This window comes from Mya arenaria, chromosome 3 (assembly GCF_026914265.1).
Source record: "Mya arenaria isolate MELC-2E11 chromosome 3, ASM2691426v1".
In the NCBI taxonomy this organism is placed as follows: Eukaryota; Metazoa; Mollusca; class Bivalvia; order Myida; family Myidae; genus Mya; species Mya arenaria.
In genome coordinates this window covers 73462177-73484904 of record NC_069124.1, presented here as the reverse complement: position 1 = coordinate 73484904, position 22728 = coordinate 73462177, and the positions used below count along the sequence as shown (strand labels likewise).

The window sequence follows — 22728 nt, the reverse complement described above, 5'->3', positions numbered from 1 at the left end:
TGTTTATACAGGATCCTGATGCTTGGATTGTCCCTGTAGCTTCCATTGTTTATACAGGATTATGTTACTGGGCTTGTCCCTGTAGCTTCCATTGTTTATACAGGATCCTGATACTGGGCTTGTCCCTGTAGCTTCCATTGTTTATACAGGATCCTGATACTGGGCTGTCCCTGTAGCTTCCATTGTTTATACAGGATCCTGATACTGGGCTTGTTCCTGTAGCTTCCATTGTTTATACAGGATCCTGATGCTTGGATTGTCCCTGTAGCTTCCATTGTTTATACAGGATCCTGATACTGGGCTTGTCCCTGTAGCTTCCACTGTTTATACAGGATCCTGATGCTTGGATTGTCCCTGTAGCTTCCATTGTTTATACAGGATCCTGATGCTTGGATTGTCCCTGTAGCTTCCATTGTTTATACAGGATCCTGATGCTTGGATTGTCCCTGTAGCTTCCATTGTTTATACAGGATCCTGATACTGGGCTTGTCCCTGTAGCTTCCATTGTTTATACAGGATCCTGATGCTTGGATTGTCCCTGTAGCTTCCATTGTTTATACAGGATCCTGATACTGGGCTTGTCCCTGTAGCTTCCATTGTTTATACAGGATCCTGATGCTTGGATTGTCCCTGTAGCTTCCATTGTTTATACAGGATCCTGATACTGGGCTTGTCCCTGTAGCTTCCATTGTTCATACAGGATCCTGATACTGGGCTTGTCCCTGTAGCTTCCATTGTTTATACAGGATTATGTTACTGGGCTTGTCCCTGTAGCTTCCATTGTTTATACAGGATCCTGATGCTTGGATTGTCCCTGTAGCTTCCATTGTTTATACAGGATCCTGATACTGGGCTTGTCCCTGTAGCTTCCATTGTTTATACAGGATCCTGATGCTTGGATTGTCCCTGTAGCTTCCATTGTTTATACAGGATCCTGATACTGGGCTTGTCCCTGTAGCTTCCATTGTTTATACAGGATCCTGATACTGGGCTTGTCCCTGTAGCTTCCATTGTTTATACAGGATCCTGATACTGGGCTTGTCCCTGTAGCTTCCACTGTTTATACAGGATCCTGATACTGGGCTTGTCCCTGTAGTTTTCATTGTTTTCACAGGATTATGTTACTGGGCTTGTCCCTGTAGCTTCCATATTTTTATACAGGATCCTGATACTGGGCTTGTCTCTGTAGCTTCCATTGTTTATACAGGATCCTTATTATGGGCTTGTCCCTGTAGCTTCCATTGTTTATACAGGATCCTGATACTTTGCTTGTCCCTGTATCTTACATTGTTTATACAGGATTTTGAGACAGGGCTTGTCCCTGTAGTTTCCATTGTTAATATATGATCCTCGTACTGGGGTTTTCTCAGTAGTTTATTCTGAAAATTTAGGATTCTGATACTGCGCTTATCCCTGTAGATTCCGTTCTTAATACACGATCCTGAGACAGGGCTTGTTCTTGTATCTTCCATTGTTTATACAGGATTTTGATACTGGGCTTGTCCCTGTAGCGTTCATTGTTTACACAGGATCTTGACACTGGGCTTGTCCCTGTAGTTTTGATTGTTTATACAGGATCCTGATACTGGGCTTGTCCCTGTAGCTTCCATTGTTTATACAGGATCCTGATACTGGGCTTGTCCCTGTAGCTTCCATTGTTTATACAGGATCCTGATACTGGGCTTGTCCCTGTAGCTTCCATTGTTTATACAGGATCCTGATACTGGGCTTGTCCTTATAGCTGCCATTGTTTATACAGGATCCTGATACTGGGCTTGTCCCTGTAGCTTCCATTGTTTATACAGGATCCTGATACTGGGCTTGTCCTTATAGCTTCCATTGTTTATACAGGATCCTGATAATGGGCTTGTCCCTGTAGCTTCCATTGTTTATACAGGATCCTGATACTGGGCTTGTCCCTGTAGCTTCCACTGTTTAAACAGTATCCTGATAATGGGCTTGTCCCTGTAGCTTCCATTGTTTATACAGGATCCTGATACTGGGCTTGTCCCTGTAGCTTCCATTGTTTATACAGGATCCTGATACTGGGCTTGTCCCTGTAGCTTCCATTGTTTATACAGGATCCTGATACTGGGCTTGTCCCTGTAGCTTCCATTGTTTATACAGGATCCTGATACTGGGCTTGTCCTTATAGCTGCCATTGTTTATACAGGATCCTGATACTGGGCTTGTCCCTGTAGCTTCCATTGTTTATACAGGATCCTGGTACTGGGCTTGTCCCTGTAGCTTCCATTGTTTATACAGGATCCTGATACTGGGCTTGTCCCTGTAGCCTCCATTGTTTATACAGGATCCTGATACTGGGCTTGTCCCTGTAGCCTCCATTGTTTATACAGGATCCTGATACTGGGCTTGTCCCTGTAGCTTCCATTGTTTATACAGGATCCTGATACTGGGCTTGTCCCTGTAGCCTCCATTGTTTATACAGGATCCTGATACTGGGCTTGTCCCTATAGCTTCCATTGTTTATACAGGATCCTGATACTGGGCTTGTCCTTATAGCTGCCATTGTTTATACAGGATCCTGATACTGGGCTTGTCCCTGTAGCTTCCATTGTTAATTTAGGAATATAGGATCCTGATAATGGGCTTGTCCCTGTAGCTTCCATTATTAATACAGGATCCTGATACTGGGCTTTTCACTGTAGCTTCCATTGTTTAAACAGTATCCTGATACTGGGCTTGTTCCTGTAGCTTCCATTGTTTATACAGGATCCTGATACTGGGCTTGTCCCTGTAGCTTCCATTGTTTATACAGGATCCTGATACTGGGCTTGTCCCTGTAGCCTCCATTGTTTATACAGGATCCTGATACTGGGCTTGTCCCTATAGCTTCCATTGTTTATACAGGATCCTGATACTGGGCTTGTCCTTATAGCTGCCATTGTTTATACAGGATCCTGATACTGGGCTTGTCCCTGTAGCTTCCATTGTTAATTTAGGAATATAGGATCCTGATAATGGGCTTGTCCCTGTAGCTTCCATTATTAATACAGGATCCTGATACTGGGCTTTTCACTGTAGCTTCCATTGTTTATACAGGATCCTGATACTGGGCTTGTCCTTATAGCTGCCATTGTTTATACAGGATCCTGATACTGGGCTTGTCCCTGTAGCTTCCATTGTTAATATAGGATCCTGATAATGGGCTTGTCCCTGTAGCTTCCATTATTAATACAGGATCCTGATACTGGGCTTTTCACTGTAGCTTCCATTGTTTATACAGGATCCTGGTATTGGGCTTGTCCCTGTTGCTTCCACTGTTTAAACAGTATCCTGATAATGGGCTTGTTCCTGTAGCTGCCATTGTTTAAACAGGATCCTGATACTGGGCTAGTCCCTGTATCTTACATTGTTTATACAGGATCTTGGTAATGGGCTTGTCCCTGTAGCTTGCATTGTTTATACATGATCCTGATACTGGGCTTGTCCCTGTTTCTTTCATTGTTTATACAGTTTCCTGGTATTGGGCTTGTCCCTGTAGCTTGCATTGATTATATAGGTTTCTGATAATTGACTTGTCCCTGTAGCTTGCATTGTTTATACAGGATCCTGATAATGGGCTTGTCCCTTTAGCTTCCATTGTTTATACAGGATTCTGATAATTGGTTTGCCCCTGTAGGTTCCATTGTTTGCACATGATCTTGATACTGGGCTTGTCCCTGAAGCTTCCATTGTTTAAACAGGATCCTGGTACAGGGCTTGTCCAAGTAGTTTCTTCAGTGAATACAGGATCCTGGTACTGTGCTTTACCAAGTGTTTCTTCAGTTTATACAGGATCCTGATACTGGGTTTGTCTCTATAGTTTCCATTGTTTATTCAGAATCCTTATTATGGGCTTGTCTCGAACGTTTCATTGTTCAAACAGGATCCTGGTACTGGGCTTATCCAAGAAGTTTCTTCAGTTAATACAGGATTCTGGTACTGGGCTTACCCAAGTAGTTTCTTCAGTTAATACAGGGTCCTGGTACTGGGCTTGTCCAAGTAGTTTCTTCAGTTAATACAGAATTCTGTTACTGGGCGTACCCAAGTAATTTCTTCAGTTAATACAGGGTCCTGGTTCTGGGCTTATCCAAGTAGTTTCTTCAGTTAATACAGGATTCTGGTACTGGGCTTATCCAAGTAGTTTCTTCATTTCATACAGGATTCTGGTACTGGGCTTATCCAAGTAGTTTCTTCAGTTAATACAGGATTCTGGTACTGGGCTTATCCAAGTAGTTTCTTCAGTTAATACAGGATTCTGGTACTGGGCTTGTCCAAGTAGTTTCTTCAGTTAATACAGGATTCTGGTACAGGGCTTATCCAAGTAGTTTCTTTAGTTAATACAGGGTCCTGGTACTGGGCTTATTCAAGTAGTTTCTTCAGGTAATACAGGGTCCTGGTACTGGGCGTACCCAAGTAGTTTCTTCAGTTAATACAGGATTCTGGTACTGGGCTTATCCAAGTAGTTTCTTCAGTTAATACAGGATCCTGGTACTGGGCTTACCCAAGTAGTTTATTCAGTTAATACAGGATCCTGGTACTGGACTTGTCCCTGTAGTTTCTTCAGTTAATACAGGATCCTGGTACTGGGCTTATCCAAGTAGTTTCTTCAGTTAATACAGGATTCTGGTTCTGGGCTTATCCAAGTAGTTTCTTCAGTTAATACAGGATTCTGGTTCTGGGCTTATCCAAGTAGTTTCTTTAGTTAATACAGGATCCTGGTACTGGGCTTGTCCAAGTAGTTTCTTCAGTTAATACAGGATCCTGGTTCTGGGCTTATCCAAGTAGTTTCTTCAGTTAATACAGGATTCTGGAACTGGGCTTACCCAAGTAGTTTATTCAGTTAATACAGGATCCTGGTACTGGGCTTGTCCCTGTAGTTTCTTCAGTTAATACAGGGTCCTGGTACTGGGCTTGTCCAAGTAGTTTCTTCAGTTAATACAGAATTCTGTTACTGGGCGTACCCAAGTAGTTTCTTCAGTTAATACAGGGTCCTGGTTCTGGGCTTATCCAAGTAGTTTCTTCAGTTAATACAGGATTCTGGTACTGGGCTTACCCAAGTAGTTTATTCAGTTAATACAGGATCCTGGTACTGGGCTTGTCCCTGTAGTTTCTTCAGTTAATACAGGGTCCTGGTACTGGGCTTGTCCAAGTAGTTTCTTCAGTTAATACAGAATTCTGTTACTGGGCGTACCCAAGTAGTTTCTTCAGTTAATACAGGGTCCTGGTTCTGGGCTTATCCAAGTAGTTTCTTCAGTTAATACAGGATTCTGGTACTGGGCTTATCCAAGTAGTTTCTTCATTTCATACAGGATTCTGGTACTGGGCTTATCCAAGTAGTTTCTTCAGTTAATACAGGATTCTGGTACTGGGCTTATCCAAGTAGTTTCTTCAGTTAATACAGGATTCTGGTACTGGGCTTGTCCAAGTAGTTTCTTCAGTTAATACAGGATTCTGGTACAGGGCTTATCCAAGTAGTTTCTTCAGTTAATACAGGGTCCTGGTTCTGGGCTTATCCAAGAAGTTTCTTCAGGTAATACAGGGTCCTTGTACTGGGCTTGTCCAAGTAGTTTCTTCAGTTAATACAGGATACTGGTACTGGGCTTATCCAAGTAGTTTCTTCAGTTAATACAGGATTCTGGTACTGGGCTTACCCAAGTAGTTTCTTCAGTTAATACAGGATCCTGGTACTGGACTTGTCCCTGTAGTTTCTTCAGTTAATACAGGATCCTGGTACTGGGCTTATCCAAGTAGTTTCTTCAGTTAATACAGGATTCTGGTACTGGGCTTATCCAAGTAGTTTCTTCAGTTAATACAGGATTCTGGTTCTGGGCTTATCCAAGTAGTTTCTTCAGTTAATACAGGATCCTGGTACTGGGCTTGTCCAAGTAGTTTCTTCAGTTAATACAGGATCCTGGTTCTGGGCTTATCCAAGTAGTTTCTTCAGTTAATACAGGATTCTGGTACTGGGCTTATCCAAGTAGTTTCTTCAGCTAATACAGGATTCTGGTACTGGGCTTACCCAAGTAGTTTATTCAGTTAATACAGGATCCTGATTCTGGGCTTGTCCCTGTAGTTTCTTCAGTTAATACAGGATCCTGGTACTGGGCTTGTCCAAGTAGTTTCTTCAGTTAATACAGGATTCTGGTACTGGGCTTATCCAAGTAGTTCTTTCAGTTAATACAGGATTCTGGTTCTGGGCTTATCCAAGTAGTTTCTTCAGTTAATACAGGATTCTGGTTCTGGGCTTATCCAAGTAGTTTCTTCAGTTAATACAGGATTCTGGTTCTGGGCTTATCCAAGTAGTTTCTTTAGTTAATACAGGATCCTGGTTCTGGGCTTATCCAAGTAGTTTCTTTAGTTAATACAGGATTCTGGTTCTGGGGTTATCCAAGTAGTTTCTTCAGTTAATACAGGATTCTGGTTCTGGGCTTGTCCAAGTAGTTTCTTCAGTTAATACAGGATCCTGGTACTGGGCTTGTCCAAGTAGTTTCTTCAGTTAATACAGGATCCTGGTTCTGGGCTTATCCAAGTAGTTTCTTCAGTTAATACAGGATTCTGGTTCTGGGCTTATCCAAGTAGTTTCTTCAGTTAATACAGGATTCTGGTTCTGGGCTTATCCAAGTAGTTTCTTCAGTTAATACAGGATCCTGGTACTGGGCTTGTCCAAGTAGTTTCTTCAGTTAATACAGGATTCTGGTACTGGGCTTGTCCAAGTAGTTTCTTCAGTTAATACAGGATCCTGGTACTGGGCTTATCCAAGTAGTTTCTTCAGTTAATACAGGATCCTGGTACTGGGCTTATCCAAGTAGTTTCTTCAGTTAATACAGGATTCTGGTACTGGGCTTGTCCCTGTAGTTTCAATTGTCTATACAGGATCCTGATTATGGGCTTGTCTTGTAGTTTGTATTGTTAAAACAGGATCCTTGTACTAGGTTTTTTCCAGTAGTGTATTCTGTTTATACAGGATCCTGTTACGGGCCTGTCCCTGTAGTTTCCAATGTTTATACAGGATCCTGTTACTGGGCTTGTCCCTGTAGTTTCCACTGTTTATACAGGATTTTGATTATGGCATTGTCCGTGTAGTTTCAATTGTTTGAAAAGGGATCCTTGTACCGAACTTTTCCTTGTAGTTTCTATCGGTCAATAAAAGTAAAATCCTAACGTTGCGTTGTTCATGATAATATAAAAGTCAAGTGCACAACATCAATTCTGTTCCCGAAGACATCTTAGAAATCTGGATGGAAACACACCGGAGTACATTTTTAAAACTGCTTACCGTAAGAAATCGGCTAGAACGAATTCCTTTTACATTTATTGTAGGATAAAAGTCGCACAGCAAAATAACAACTAATGCAACCTTAGCTTGTCTCGAATAAAAGCATTCCTGCAAGATATAACATTGAGACGCAAGAGGTTATAGGTTCGAGCCCCGCCAGGGGTTCTTTCTCATGGCCTCTCAAAAAGGCCACAGTTCTGGTGTCTGCCCAGGAAACGACTCGAAAGTTATTCATATCAGCTTTGATCTATCTTTAAAATCGAGCAAGTTTAGTATTAACTAACATAGCTTCTCTTGTTCTACATGCAAGAGTTCATGTGATGGTATATATATAAAAAGATATTAAAAGTAAAACTACTCGACATTTTAATTGACGATTAAACACCTAATACTGACATTGTGGATTAGTGATCAGATAAATCCCCGTTGAAATGTCAGCTGTTGCCTGAATACACGTATATCTACGGCAGAACTGTACCATCACCAGAAATCTATCACCATTATGATTCCAGGAAAGTGATTATCGTGGTAGAGTGTACCATGATATGAATAACATTATTCACATGACTGGGCAAACACTAGACTTGGTCGTTACAGAGATTGGTTGTGGGATTATGTCAGAGATTTGTAATGCATAAAACAAAATCAGAAACAGATTATTTTTTTAAACACAGTTATTGCTGGTCAACACAAAACGTCTGAGGTTTGATTCAGATTTTTTTATGAATAAACGCATTATTTATTTCTCGCAAACATTTCCCATTTGAGAGGAAGAAACACACACAATCATAATTATTTCGAATACGCCTTGATTAGTTTGGTAAATGATCGGAATACATCGTCTACCTTATCCAAATACGATGTCTTTAACATGCATGGCAATTATATCTTGACGTGAAGCAAACTATTATACGAGACATAGATGAATTCCAAACAATATGTTAAGCAAATTTGTGGACTTTTTCAGCTCTATAGCACACTTAATAAAATATGAAATACATTTTTGAGAAAAAAAATATCATTCGGAACACAAATTAAATCCAGTGTATAAAAACATAAATCTCAGTTTGTTAAAAGGTGTTCATTGGCAGTGATGATATGTGCCATAAGGGGTAATAAATTATGTATTCTACTATACAGGGGTTAAAGCCAGAGGTTACCATGTGTCATTGAAATATGGAAGGTTTCGGTACATCTGACATTATCCCAACGTACATCCAGTTCAGAGTAACCGACCATGTAACGGTCAGATGTTTGAATAAGGATGTCTGTGACTCCTCATTTAATTCTTGTTCTCAAAGCTTTCATTGACCACAGTTTAATTACATGTGCTCCTTTTAAATAAATGTTGATATTGTAATACAAATAATCGCTCTTTGAAGGCATGTTTATACCAGCTTAAATGTTTTTTAACCAGCTATCATCTATAATTACAGATGGGTGGGAATATTCTGATGAAATTTTACTGAGACGGTGTATTATATACTTTTTGATATATTATATTCTTGAATGAACGTTTTATCTCGTTCTAATCTTATTCTTTTACAAGGCTGAGGCGGAAAACATTCTGAGTAATATCTAATATCACAGGGCTTGACGTGAAATTTCGGAACACTGAAACTTCTAAGAAAACATTAACTCAAATTCCAGTATGAATGAGTAGATCATAACCGTTACTCACATACAATTAACATAACAGTTTACTGTCGACATGCCTGGTGTCACGATGCATCTCCTGTGTGCATGTTAGTTCACCAGCCCAGTCACAGGGAGTGATTCAACGCCGCATGGGAGGACAGCTGATGGATTTATTGTGCATTACAGTTGTACACCCGGCGATATCTGTCATTTCGAGATCTGTTATCATTGGAAATGTTTGAAAAAACAATTGGAGAAATGTATAGCATTTCTGATTATATATTTATATGTATATGATGATTAAGTCTTGGAACACGATACGGCTTTATTCCCGTCTGGTGAAAAGTTGTTATGGTTTAATTGATGTAAACCACAATCATTGTTCGTAACCAGGTAACCATTATGGTAGCGATATTGTTCACCTTAAAATGTTACAAAGAGAGAAGATACAGTGACGATGTCTGCTTTCATATATATTCGGGTTGTTAAAACAAAATAAATACATCAATACAAATCAGAGTTATGCCATTAAAACACGTTGGTAAATAACTGAAAATTTGTGCAAAATAAAGTGTCAAACTATTCCTATTTAGAGGGAAGAAACCCTAATAATTTTATAAACACATGTACATGAAAGCCACAAAACAGTGCGTATATGAGAAGAGTATTTGCAGATACTGAGATGGTATTAACGTTTTTACAGAGTTGAACTCATATCATATTGACAATGATCTAAATATCAAATGACGTTTAACTAGGTTAAAATTGATTCAACATGAATGTTTAAATCACTTTTTAGATTTGAAAAAAAAATCTTCGAAAGAAGTAAATTTGTGACAGCAATTAAGAAGACGACGACGTCGGATGTCACAATATGCCATATTTTGAGGCACACGTCTCACACAACAATGTGCAACGTTTGACGGAGTCTTCCTTGTCAGACAAAAACGTCACTTTCTGCCTTACGCCTGCACTCCGTTTTGTTGTTATTGTTCACTGTTGATTACCGTTACGGTTTTATGAGACACTACCAGGTGGTTCTGAGAATAGGTAGATATTTTCGATCAACAGCAATTATCGCTAACGAAGTAATGTCTGATAATACTGCACATGCATATACTTATAACAGAACTTGAAATGAATTTGGCTGATTCCAAAAATGATGTACAATGGAAACTATTATCCCTTGAATTCAGAGATATAGTATAATTATTATAAAACTGTGTTGAAACGAGCATACATAGTACTATTTTCTGAAGGGAATGGGGGAACTCATCAATACCACACGATTTCTATCTGCACTCTATTGGAAACCCAGACTTCAAGCAGACAATCATGGTTTGCCAGCAGTGTATTACTATTTCTAGCGAAAACCTTAAAAATTGTTTATACTCTCAGAAAAAAAAACCACTTACAGAGTTCTATAATAATGAAATGCGAAAGTGTGTGTACTGACACTGTCACATTCAAACATTTTGTAGAACAACTTTCTTCCTTTCAGCGTCAATTTACGTTACCGGTAGACATTTTGTTTCGTCGTAAAAGCGACGCATACCTCTTGATTGCTAGCTGAACATTTTCTTAATGTTTACATGTTAAAGAACATTATATTGATCATTTGTTCAATACGTAAACCTACATCGTAGAAGAGATGTCAGGTTCGTGCTTAATTATAGTCTAGGTATCGAGTCATGCGTGCTGAATCATAAATGCGAATGTTGTATGTCACTTCCGGTTATCGCCTGTGTCCAGAAAGTCACAGACGACTCCCGACAAAAACAAATACATCGTTATCTCGTGAAACACACTAAAACAATCTAGAGTACCAACAACTGTCTATATGACATACCTTGGGTCCATAACAAAGCCACACCAATATGGGTAGGGTCGTTTTGAGAAAAATCATTTTGATTTCAACGACGATTTAACAATTAAATGTTCTCGTGCATTTGCTGCTCGCCAGAGGAAGTCCATGTATCGCACATTACACAACAGTTTATCGTCCCACATAATTCAGCTGCATTTCACTGAATACCGTTCTTTACAAATAAACGAGGTCCTGTGTTATTAAACGGACTCTAGAGAATAAAGACTTTTGATGCAGCGAAGTATAAAGCAAAAAACTGAACGCTTGACTTTGCCCTCGATACAAGCGATGAAAGAAGCTTCGTTATCTTGACGATAATGTAGGCAATTACAGCGTAAACTGAACGTGTCAGTTACAACAAGCCCCTTTGAATGTTACAAGGTCGGATGATCTATGGCTTACACGCGACATTTTGAGGCAAGGGTTAACTTTGTAAATAAAAATCAAATCGGTTAGATGCTGAGGCTAGTTTATCGTGTTATTCTGCTGTTACTTATGAATGAGCCATAAAGAGTAAAAGCATACTTTCTTCAATAGTTGGTAATTAAGAACACTATTAATAATGTCTTTACAGATGGGGGAAAATGAGCCTATTTAAAAAACGAAACAACAAATTAAAACAAATATATACTTATAAGTAGGATTAACTATATTGAATAGTTAAAATAAGAAAGTTATAAATTTCTAAGCATATCTTCCAAAAATACTCCGAAGAGTTACGTATTCAACAGCAGACCGTTGCGCTGCATCTTGCATATCTTATATTTTAGGAGATACCAAAGGCTGGGTGGTCCACTAGTTTTCGTTTGATCTTACGAAATGTAATAACTAAAGTAAACAAGTGGGTATTTTTGTTTTAATATTACTGCTACGAAAGCCTTCCAACTGGCGTTTATTCCGACTATTTTCTTTGGTGTCAAATTGGTAAGTATGAACTGTCATGTCGAATTTGTACTCTTTAAGATCTTGAATACTTACGAACAGGCTACTAAACTACAAATAGTGCTCAGCATTGTTGATTGAAACAAAAACTGAAACAAACAATTGCCAGTATGATTCTATATGTATAGCAGTTTACCTTAAAACACACAATTTGATATTTACACTTCGGAAGCGTGTTGTAATAGAAATGTTTTAAAAAACGAAGGCTACTTTTTTGAAATAGGGAATGGAGATAAAACATAAGCCTTCATGATGAAAATAAATCATACATTGTACTAAATAAAACACATTGCTCTTCAGGGTGTGAAAAATATAAAATATTTGTCAATGGTTTCTACTTTCTTGGCAATAATCCTATCATTTGAGTCACGCTCATACGCACGAACGCACGAAACAAAATTATTCAAAATGGTTCCCCCCTTTTATATCATAATAAGCATTTCACAAAACAAACACGACGCTTTTAAATCAGAAGAAAGACGATTACAGCATTATTTTCACTCATAAACTCTTGGTAAAGAAACGATTTCCATGATTCGTGGCATCAGTATAAATGGGGCGCTCAGAGTATAAAGATAAGACACATATAGCTTAAGCGGGCAATACAAAGATCTCCGATAAAATACGTAATTAGAAGAAATAACATGCGCAGACAAAAACATCAGCAACTTGTTTATACATTTTCAGAATTTCCGGTTGAAAATATTAGAAATATACAAGAACTTTGGGGGAACTATTACGAGTGATAGACCATTCTATAACGAAATGTAGATTTCAAAATTATACGTTCATACGTTGGCTCTTTTACATATTTGTTTTTCATTTCTAACCTATACAAAAATGTTGAAAATAAAATATACCCTAGGCGCCAATAGAGAACACTCAAACGAGAGAGCAACTCTTCATTTGAATAACAAACTACGTATTAATGCTAAAAAAGAGTAAAAGTTAGCTATACAAGTTACATAATGACGACCTGAATCACAGCAAAGTCATCGTCATTTGTTTGTGCATAAGAGTCACTTTGTAGACAAGGCAATGGCACATTTAATATTCTCACAAAACTTTTCTTGCTCTATTTTTTTCTCTCAACTTTATTGACAAATAAAACCTGTATCATTATGATCTATGACAAAAGATTATTATTACAGACCATAATGCACTTTAGTTTTTTGAACCATGAAGGACTGCTAAGTGGTAAAAAATTGGCTAGGTTTTTGGGTAACACTTAAGTATTTTTGAGAAACTTGGGCCTCGACCAAACATTCCGAACAATCTTCAGTCCCGTAAGTCTTTAGCAGGACCAAGGTAAGCTCACTATATTTGTTCTGTTACTTATTTGTGTAATATTCTCATTTTAAAGATGTATGAGACATCTTAAGTATTTATTTTCCATAAGCAATCATGATGCACTTTGTTAAGGTTTATAAAATCAAATTTAAGCAACTAATTTCAGTTAATGTAACAAAACTCTTAAACCTGTAACGCTTATTGAGATATTTCGAGAAATCGGTCTGATTATAATAAACGAGTGTTGACTAAACCCTACTGTCCCTAAATCATACTCTGACATGTGTGATGAACTCGTTACATATTTGCATATCATCAAAGAACCATACTCATGTATATATACATGCGTCATGAACTTATCACATATTTGCTTTTAATTCCTGAATCATACTCAGACGTGTGTCATGAACTTGTCACATATTTGCTTTTAATTCCTGAATCATACTCAGACGTGTGTCATGAACTTGTCACATATTTGCTTTTTATTCCAGAATCATACTCAGACGTGTGTCATGAACTTGTCACATATTTGCTTTTAATTCCAGAATCATACTCAGACGTGTGTCATGAACTTGTCACATATTTGCTTTTAATTCCAGAATCATACTCAGACGTGTGTCATGAACTTGTCACATATTTGCTTTTAATGCCTGAATCATACTCAGACGTGTGTCATGAACTTGTCACATATTTGCTTTTAATTCCAGAATCATACTCAGACGTGTGTCATGAACTTGTCACATATTTGCTTTTAATTCCAGAATCATACTCAGACGTGTGTCATGAACTTGTCACATATTTGCTTTTAATTCCAGAATCATACTCAGACGTGTGTCATGAACTTGTCACATATTTGCTTTTTATTCCAGAATCATACTCAGACGTGTGTCATGAACTTGTCACATATTTGCTTTTAAATCCAGAATCATACTCAGACGTGTGTCATGAACTTGTCACATATTTGCTTTTAATTCCAGAATCATACTCAGACGTGTGTCATGAACTTGTCACATATTTGCTTTTAATGCCTGAATCATACTCAGACGTGTGTCATGAACTTGTCACATATTTGCTTTTAATTCCAGAATCATACTCAGACGTGTGTCATGAACTTGTCACATATTTGCTTTTAATGCCTGAATCATACTCAGACGTGTGTCATGAACTTGTCACATATTTGCTTTTAATGCCTGAATCATACTCAGACGTGTGTCATGAACTTGTCACATATTTGCTTTTAATGCCTGAATCATACTCAGACGTGTGTCATGAACTTGTCACATATTTGCTTTTAATGCCTGAATCATACTAAGACGCGTGTCATGAACTTGTCACATATTTGCTTTTTATTCCAGAATCATACGCAAAGATGTGTGTCATGAACTAGTCACATATTTGTTTATAAATGATTTCTAGACTTATTGCTTCAATGTTGTATATCATTGAGCGTTATCGTAATGAAGACGTGTCATATGAACCATTGCCCGAAATCGCTAGGTTCATCAATCCTAGCTATCACTTTTCGAGATATTTTGGCACAATTGATCACATTTCATTCTTTTTATTCTTTTCTTTTCTGTATCATTTATTGTGTTGGCCGATGAAGGGCGACGTGTGTTCTACTAAAATATCAAGCTACACGGTATTGTTAGTCAATATCTAAAAACAGATGACGGAGGTCCTGTGGTTGTCGGCTTCCCTGATTTTAATAAATGTATTCCTAATAAAACGATCAATTGATATTTTATTTCTGCCTTATCATAAGTTGAGGCGAAAAGCACACATATTACAGAGTTTGATATGAAATTCGAATTCAGGAATGAATGTGTTGAAAGCAGTTGTTCCTGAAAAGCGATTCAATGACGAAGTGCAATACATATTCCAACGTGTTTTAATGCACCAACTTCGGTCATGTTAACACACCAAAAATATTAAAAGGTGTATGATATAAATATGCGCACATTGCACAACAACTCAAAATCCCGCACAATTCATCTGCATTTCACTGAATACCGTACTTTGTAGAAAACTAAAGATGAAGTTAAACAGTCCGGTGTTGAACGGATTCTAGAGAAAAATGACCTCTGCTGTTGTAAGGTACGAAGCAAAACAATCAACGCTTGACTTTGCCCTCGATACAAGGGATGAAAGAAGCTTCGTTAGGCATAACAATACCAGCGATTATGAAGATAATGAAAGCGTAAACCTTTGAATCTTACAAAACGGGTCGGATGATACATGGCTCACACGCGATTTTATGAGGCAAATCACAATCAATTCGGTTGGATGCGGATGTAAGTTTAACGTGTTATTATTCTGCTGATACTTATAATTTAGTAATTAGGAGTTATACTCTTTTAAGAATACTTGTTAATAAACAACACTATCAACAATACCACTGGTGATACATGGGGAGTAATTGAAGATAAATTACCCAATAATGCACAGTTTTAGATTTAACTTAACCACGTTATTCGTGCGGGGGACCCCCAAACCGTCTTTGACATGTGTAGAGCATATTAACGGGATTCCTGTGGATGTGAGCACTCGCCTCAAGGTGTGCCTCTTACGTGCGCTCCCTCTAACGTCAACTCCTGTATCCGTCCAAGAATGCTGTTGGAATGTGGTATTTCAAACATTCCTTTATAGTGTGGATGTGAGTTTTATGTGTTGCATTGTTTGTGTCTTCTTTGTGTGGTTATGGAACTTTATAGTGTTGTCATTTCACTCAATCGCAACAAACTATGTTTAGCTGCTTGGTTTGTCGTTGTTGTTTCCATTGAGTTATTACTCAATTAATGTCATATCACATAGAACTAATATGCAAACACGACAGTATGACTGTTATAGTTTCAATGTTGAATTGGTTGATTGAATTAATGAATGTTCGTACTTGGTAATGCATTGATAAATATGGGTATGCATGCTATTTGTTGATCACTTTATTTTATAAACAATAGTTTAACAGAAAATAAACGAAACCAATTTGCGACACATAAGCTAAATTTTAGCTCGGAACAGGTGATTTGTTTTTAAACAACGTAATGGCTAATATAGAGCTCAATTTTATTTTTATCCCTGTAATTGTATAATATGCAAAATGCAAATGCAATGAGGGATGATTGTGTTAAAACCTTTTTGACATTTAATTCGTATTGGATCCTGAAATTATCCATTTAAAATAGCCAGGCATATTAGGCGTCAATAGGCGTTGCCTAGACATTACAATACATTTCCTTATAGAATTTACTATTCGCCTGTCACACGAAATAATCTTATTTTAATTTGATAATAATCCAGTTAATGGATTTGGGTTCCAGATGACCTGTCCTTTATGGCCGTTTTTATATTTCAACTGTTGTTCAAGTATCAGAAATGATCATATCAAAGGTATCGAAACAACACAAAATTACAGAAAACAATGTAACAAAACATATTGAATAGTTAAGGTAGGAAAATTCTAAACTTCTAAACATATTTGCAAAGGCAAAAAACTCCGAAGAGTTACATATTCATAAGCAGACCGTTTCGCTGCATCAATATCTTATATTTTAAGCGATACCAAAGGCTGGGTGGTCCACTAGTTTTCGTTTGATCTTACAAAATGTAATAATTAAAGTAAACGTGTTACTGCGTATTTTTGTTTTAATGTAACCGTTACCAAAGCCTTCCAACTGGCGTTTATTCCGACTATTTTCTTTGGTGTCCATGGGAAAGTATCTACTGTCGTGTTACATTTGTACTCTCGAAGATAGTGGTTCAAAACCACAGGCTACTGAACTACAAAGAATTCTGAGAATTGTTGGCTGAAACATAGAAAACAAACAAAATAAAGGCAATATGTTGTCTATCTTAGGTAGTGTACCTTAATACACACAATTTGATATTTACGAGTCATTTTGTGATTAAAATGTTTTAAAATTTGACTGCTGCTTTTTGGAACAAGGAATGGAGATAAAATGAAAACCTTCATCATGATGATGATGAAACAACATTATACGGATATATTGGTCCTCAATATCCACCCACGCACACACACGCTCACACGTACACAATTGCACTAGTTGTTTAAAATGTTCACATCCAATTACTGCATGTCTAATAATCATCAAAAGATGCGTTTCGTAACACAAATATCATGTTTTATTCCTGAAGATAGACAATTGCAACATGATTTTCACACATGAACTCTTCATAAACAATTTTACGATTTCCATGATACGTGCCACCATGAAGGGAGCGTTCAAGGTATGAAGATAAAACACACATAGCTGTAAGGCCTCTGATGAAACACGTTATTATTACAAATAACATGCACAGACACGAATTATCATTAACTTGTTTCTTGATTTTTAGGAGTTCCGGTTTGGACATAAATATACAAGACATTGGGGGTAAATTGTAACGAGTGATAAAATAATTTGTGTACCGATATGTTTATATTGCAAAATTCAAAACAGAAAGGCCTTGTTTCAGAAAACATTCCGTACGTTGGTTTATTTGACTATTTTCAATTTTGTTAAATTTATTTTCAAAATGAGAATACACTTTCCATTTAAAATGAAAGATAAACAAAGCGCCAATAAAGATGCATTCAATCTAGACAGCTAACTCTTCAGTTAAACAAACAATTTTTACCGAATACGATGAAGAGTCAAATAAACTACCTAAAGAAGAATAGGAAGCAGATGGTGCATACGAGTCACTTTGTAGACTAGGCACCGGTTTTTCTAACATTTTCCGGTTTTTAATGATCTGAGTACGCTATTTAAATCTTGAGTATATTGTGAATAGAAAGAAATTGCATAATTTGATATGAAAATGTATCTTCATATTTTTACCAACTTCTGTGTGTTAATTTCCTTTATGCGGTCAATAATAATGTTTACAAAGATGAGTTCACTAGAAAAAGAGTAATAACAAAAGTGCATTACCCGTTCTAAAACAACCCTTTTCTCAACCTCTTGACCAAATATGGTCAATCTATGAGATAATATTATTATTTGTATGCTTATAAAGATATTTCAAGACATTTGGGGCCTGATACTAATTATTTTGACTAAAGCCTATTGTATGTTCGTGAAGTTGGCAGCCCAGCAGCCCAGCAGCGTGAAGTCAGCAGCCCAGCAGACTGACAGCCTAGCAGCGTGAAGTCAGCAGCCCAGCAGACTGACAGCCTAGCAGCGTGAAGTCAGCAACCCAGCAGCCCAGCAGCTTAAACTCAGCAGCCCAGCAGACTGACAGCCTAGCAGCGTGAAGTCAGCAGCCCAGCAGCCCAGCAGCGTGAAGTCAGCAGCCCAGCAGACTGGAAGCCTAGCAGCGTGAAGTCAGCAGCCCAGCAGACTGACAGCCTAGCAGCGTGAAGTCAGCAGTCCAGCAGACTGACAGCCTAGCAGCGTGAAGTCAGCAGCCCAGCAGCATAGCAGCTTGAGTTAGCAGTCTAGAAGCCTGACGGCGTGAAGTCAACAGCTGAAGCAGCTGGGCAGATTAGCAGCTATGCTAAGACGAACTCGTGTGAAGTTTCCAGTCGGTTTTCAGTTTACAAAGACAAAAAAAACCATAAAAAAATGAAAAAAATCTTCACAATAGTTGGTTTGCAAAACAAACCTTAAAATGAAGCAAATTAAATTGAATAAGTTAAAAACATTTACACTATTCCCTTTTTGTGAACTAAAGAAATCGACTTTTCGATTTCACGCTTCTGACAGCCCCGGGCAGCCCCATGCGTTTTATGGTATTTTTACGCGGGCTGTATACATGGCTTCTAGTATATGAAACGCTCGAATGATAACAAGTTTAATGACTTAACAACACGGAAAATTCATGTTTTCAAAGCCGAAAAACAATGAAAAAAATCATTCACAATAGTTCGTTTGCAAAATACTCTATAAATGACGCAAAATACTAAAATGAATACATTTTCAACATTCACACAATTCTTTTTGTGTGAACTAAAAAATCATTTTACTCCACTTTTCTGTTTTTCTGGCAGCCCCGAGCAGCCCCGGGCAGCCCCAGGCAGCCCTGGGCATTTTATGGTATTTTTACTCGGGCTGCATACATGTCTTCTAGTATATGAAACGTTCGAATGATAACAAGTATAATGACCTAACAACACGGAATATTCAGAAATTCATGTTTTCAAAGCCAAAAAAAAAAAAGAAAAAAAAAATCATACACAATAATTCGTTTGCAAAATACTCTATAAATGACGCAAAATACTAAAATGAATACATTTTCAACATTCACACTATTCTTTTTGTGTGAACTAAAAACATCACTTACCTCCACTTTTCTATTTTAGTTTTCTGGCAGCCCCCAGCAGCCCCGGGCAGCCTGAAGCGTATAACGCTATTTTTATACGGGCTGGATACAAGGCTTTAACTATGTGTAACGTTCGGATGATTCCAAGTTTAATGACTTTAAAGCAAAGTAAGATGTAAAATGTTACAGAACACTAATTATTTAACGTAATCTTGCTAGAATTTCACTAGATTTTTATCGCTCTGCTTAGACGAAATCGTGCGAAGTTTCCCGTCGTTTTTGTAAGAAAAAAGCGCGTCTTCAAATTCAAAACACGTCATTTTGCTATTTAAGCTGTAATTAAGTTTCCCCTTACCACACTTCGCATCAGGGCGTTATATGCTGAATATTGTCTTTTCTAACAACACGGAAAATTCAGAAATTCTTGTTTTCAAAGCAGTAAAAATGAAAAAAAAAATCATTCACAATAGTTCGTTTGCAAAGCACTCTTTCAATGACGCAAAAAATACTAAAATGAATACTTTTTCAACATTTACACTATTGTTTTGTGAGAACCAAAAAATTCACTTCACTCCACTTTTCGACTTTAGTTTTCTGGCAGCCCCCAGCACCCCCGGGCAGCCTGAAGCGTATAATGATATTTTTACACGGGCTGGATACAAGGCTTTAACTATGTGTAACGTTCGGATGATTCCAAGTTTAATGACTTTAAAGCAAAGATAAGATGTTAAATATTACAGAACACTTATTATTTAACGTAATCTTGCTAGAATTTCACTCGATTTTTATCGCTCTGCTAAGACGAAATCGTGCGAAGTATCCCGTCGTTTTTGTAAGAAAAAAGCGCGTCTTCAAATTCAAAACACTTCATTTTGCCATTTAAGCTGTAATTTAGTTTCCCCTTACCAAACTACGCATCAGAGCGTTATATGCTGAATATTGTCTTTTCTAACAACACGGAAAATTCAGAAATTCATGTTTTCAAAGCCGAAAAAAAAAATCATTCACAATAGTTCGTTTGCAAAGCACTCTTTAATTGACGCAAAATACTAAAATGAATACTTTTTCAACATTTACACTATTTTTTGTGTGAACTAAAAACATCACTTTTCTCCACTTTTCGACTTTAGTTTTCTGGCAGCCCCCAGCAGCCCCAGGCAGCCTGAAGCGTATAACGATATTTTTACACGGGCCGGGTACAAGGCTTTAACTATGTGTAACGTTCGGATGATTCCAAGTTTAATACATAAAACGCCCGGGGCTGCCCGGGGCTGCCCGGGGCTGCTCGGGGCTGCCAGAAAACTAAAATAGAAAAGTGGCGTAAAGTGATGTTTTAAGTTCACACTCAAAGAATAGTGTAAATGTTGAAAAAGTATTCATTTTAGTATTGTGCGTCATTTAAAGAGTATTTTGCAAACGAATTATTGTGAATGTTTTTTTTTTTCATTTTTCATATACTAGAAGCCATGTATCCAGCACGAGTAAAAATATTATAAAACGCCTTGGGCTGCCCGGGGCTGTCAGAGGCATGAAATCAAAAAGTGGAGTAAAGTGATTTCTTTAGTTCACAAAAAAGGAATAGTGTACATGTTTTTAAATGATTCATTTTAGTATTTTTGCTTCATTTTAAGGTGTGTTTTGCAAACCAGTGAATGATTTTTTTCATTTTTTTCTGCATTTTTTTTTGGCTTTGAAAACTGAAAACCGACGGGAAACTTCACACGAGTTCGTCTTAGCATAGCTGCTAATCTGCCCAGCTGCTTAGTTTTTGACTTCAGGCCGTCAGTTTTCAAGACTGCTAACTCACGGTGCTATGCTGCTAGTCTGCTAGGCTGCTGACTTCACGCTGCTAGGCTGTCAGTCTGCTGGGCTGCTGACTTAACGCTGCTAGGCTGCCAGTCTGCAGGGCTGCTGACTTCACGCTGCTGGGCTGCTGGGCTGCTGGGCCGCTGACTTCACGCTGCTAGGCTGTCAGTCTGCTGGGCTGCTGACTTCACGCTGCTGGGCTGCCAGTCTGCCGGGCTGCTGGCTTCAAGCTGCTGGGCTGCTGGGCTGCTGACTTCACGCTGCTAGGCTGTCAGTCTGCTGGGCTGCTGACTTCACGCTGCTGGGCTGCCAGTCTGCTGGGCTGCTGACTTCACGCTGCTGGGCTGCTGGGCTGCCAGTCTGCCAACTTCACGAACATGCCTATTGTCCCAAAATCATTCTCATACGTGTGTCATGGAATAGTCAAATGTTTGCGTATTTAGGTATTATGTTTAAAATAATTGCTTCAGTAATGTTTAACATTAACATTTAACGTTCGCGTAATGAAGACGTGTCCTTTGAACTATTGCCCTAAATTCGTTTGGTTCATCAATTATAGCTATCAAGTTTCGAGATACGATGACAAAATTAATCACATTTCATTATTTTATTTGATTCATTATAACAGCTTGTGTTATATTAAAGTTTTAAGTGTCAGAGTATTGTTAGTCAACATCTGAAAAAAAAACGGTGACGGAGGCATTGATTGCCGGCATTTCTGATTTTACTTATTTAACGAATGAAAACTACATATTTCAGTGAACAATTTATTTTTACTTTATCATATTCTCCAACAAGTTGAAGCGAGGCGAACACATTGTCATGAAACACAATAACCTGTTAAAACAAATTCTAGTATGTATGTGTCGATCGCAGTCGTCTTTTACTTTCAATTAAGAACACGGATAAATGATTAAGTACATCACATATACCAAGGTGTTTTGAAGCAGCTATTATGAGCATGTTTACCCAACAAAAACACAAAAAAAACAGTGAGTGATTTAACAAAGTGGACAGCTGATGTTTTTATTGCGTGAACAAAGTTGTACAATTGGGGATATCTGTCTGTTCTTGTGCACGTAGTAATTTGCTTCAGATCTATGCATTGGACAGTATCTTATAAGTAATTACCTGATAACACTTAATACTGAGGGTGTAAATATGTTATAATAAATTAATAAGTATACTGTTTGTAAGGAAAAAGACAAAACTCTTGTGTCCGACGAAAGTGTCTCACAGCGCAAGGATAAGACAAAACTCTTGTGTCCGACGAAAGTGTCTCATAGCTCAGGGATAAGACAAAACTCTTGTGTCCGGCGAAAGTGTCTCACAGCGCAAGGATAAGACAAAACTCTTGTGTCCGACGAAAGTGCCTCACAGCGCAGGGATAAGACAAAACTCTTGTGTCCGACGAAAGTGTCTCACAGCGCAGGGAAAAGACAAAACTCTTGTGTCCGACGAAAGTGTCTCACAGCGCAGGGATAAGACAAGACGCCACACACTTACAGATATCTGGTATGTAAAAGCCAACCAGAAAATCAACAAAATACAAACAAGAAAAAAAACCGCACTCTGTTTATATGAACATTAATTTAACAAGTTTTATTATCAGCCTTATCAGATTCAACGTTAACCCCCA

The 22728-nt window shown here is 38.0% G+C and overlaps 1 protein-coding gene across 2 annotated transcripts in view; it reads right to left on the bottom strand.

Moving 5' to 3' along the window:
* Positions 1 to 22728, bottom strand: part of LOC128227159 (ADAMTS-like protein 1) — a 118143-nt gene that overhangs the window by 63480 nt on the left and 31935 nt on the right. The window contains exon 1 of one of the 2 annotated variants that reach the window (XM_052937414.1): positions 10770 to 10975. The exons of the other annotated variant lie outside the window; for it this stretch is intronic. Coding sequence (XP_052793374.1) covers positions 10770 to 10826 — 57 coding nt within the window. The 5' untranslated portion in view covers positions 10827 to 10975. Of the gene's footprint in view, positions 1 to 10769; positions 10976 to 22728 lie in introns of those variants that run through there. 2 annotated transcript variants of the gene reach the window in all.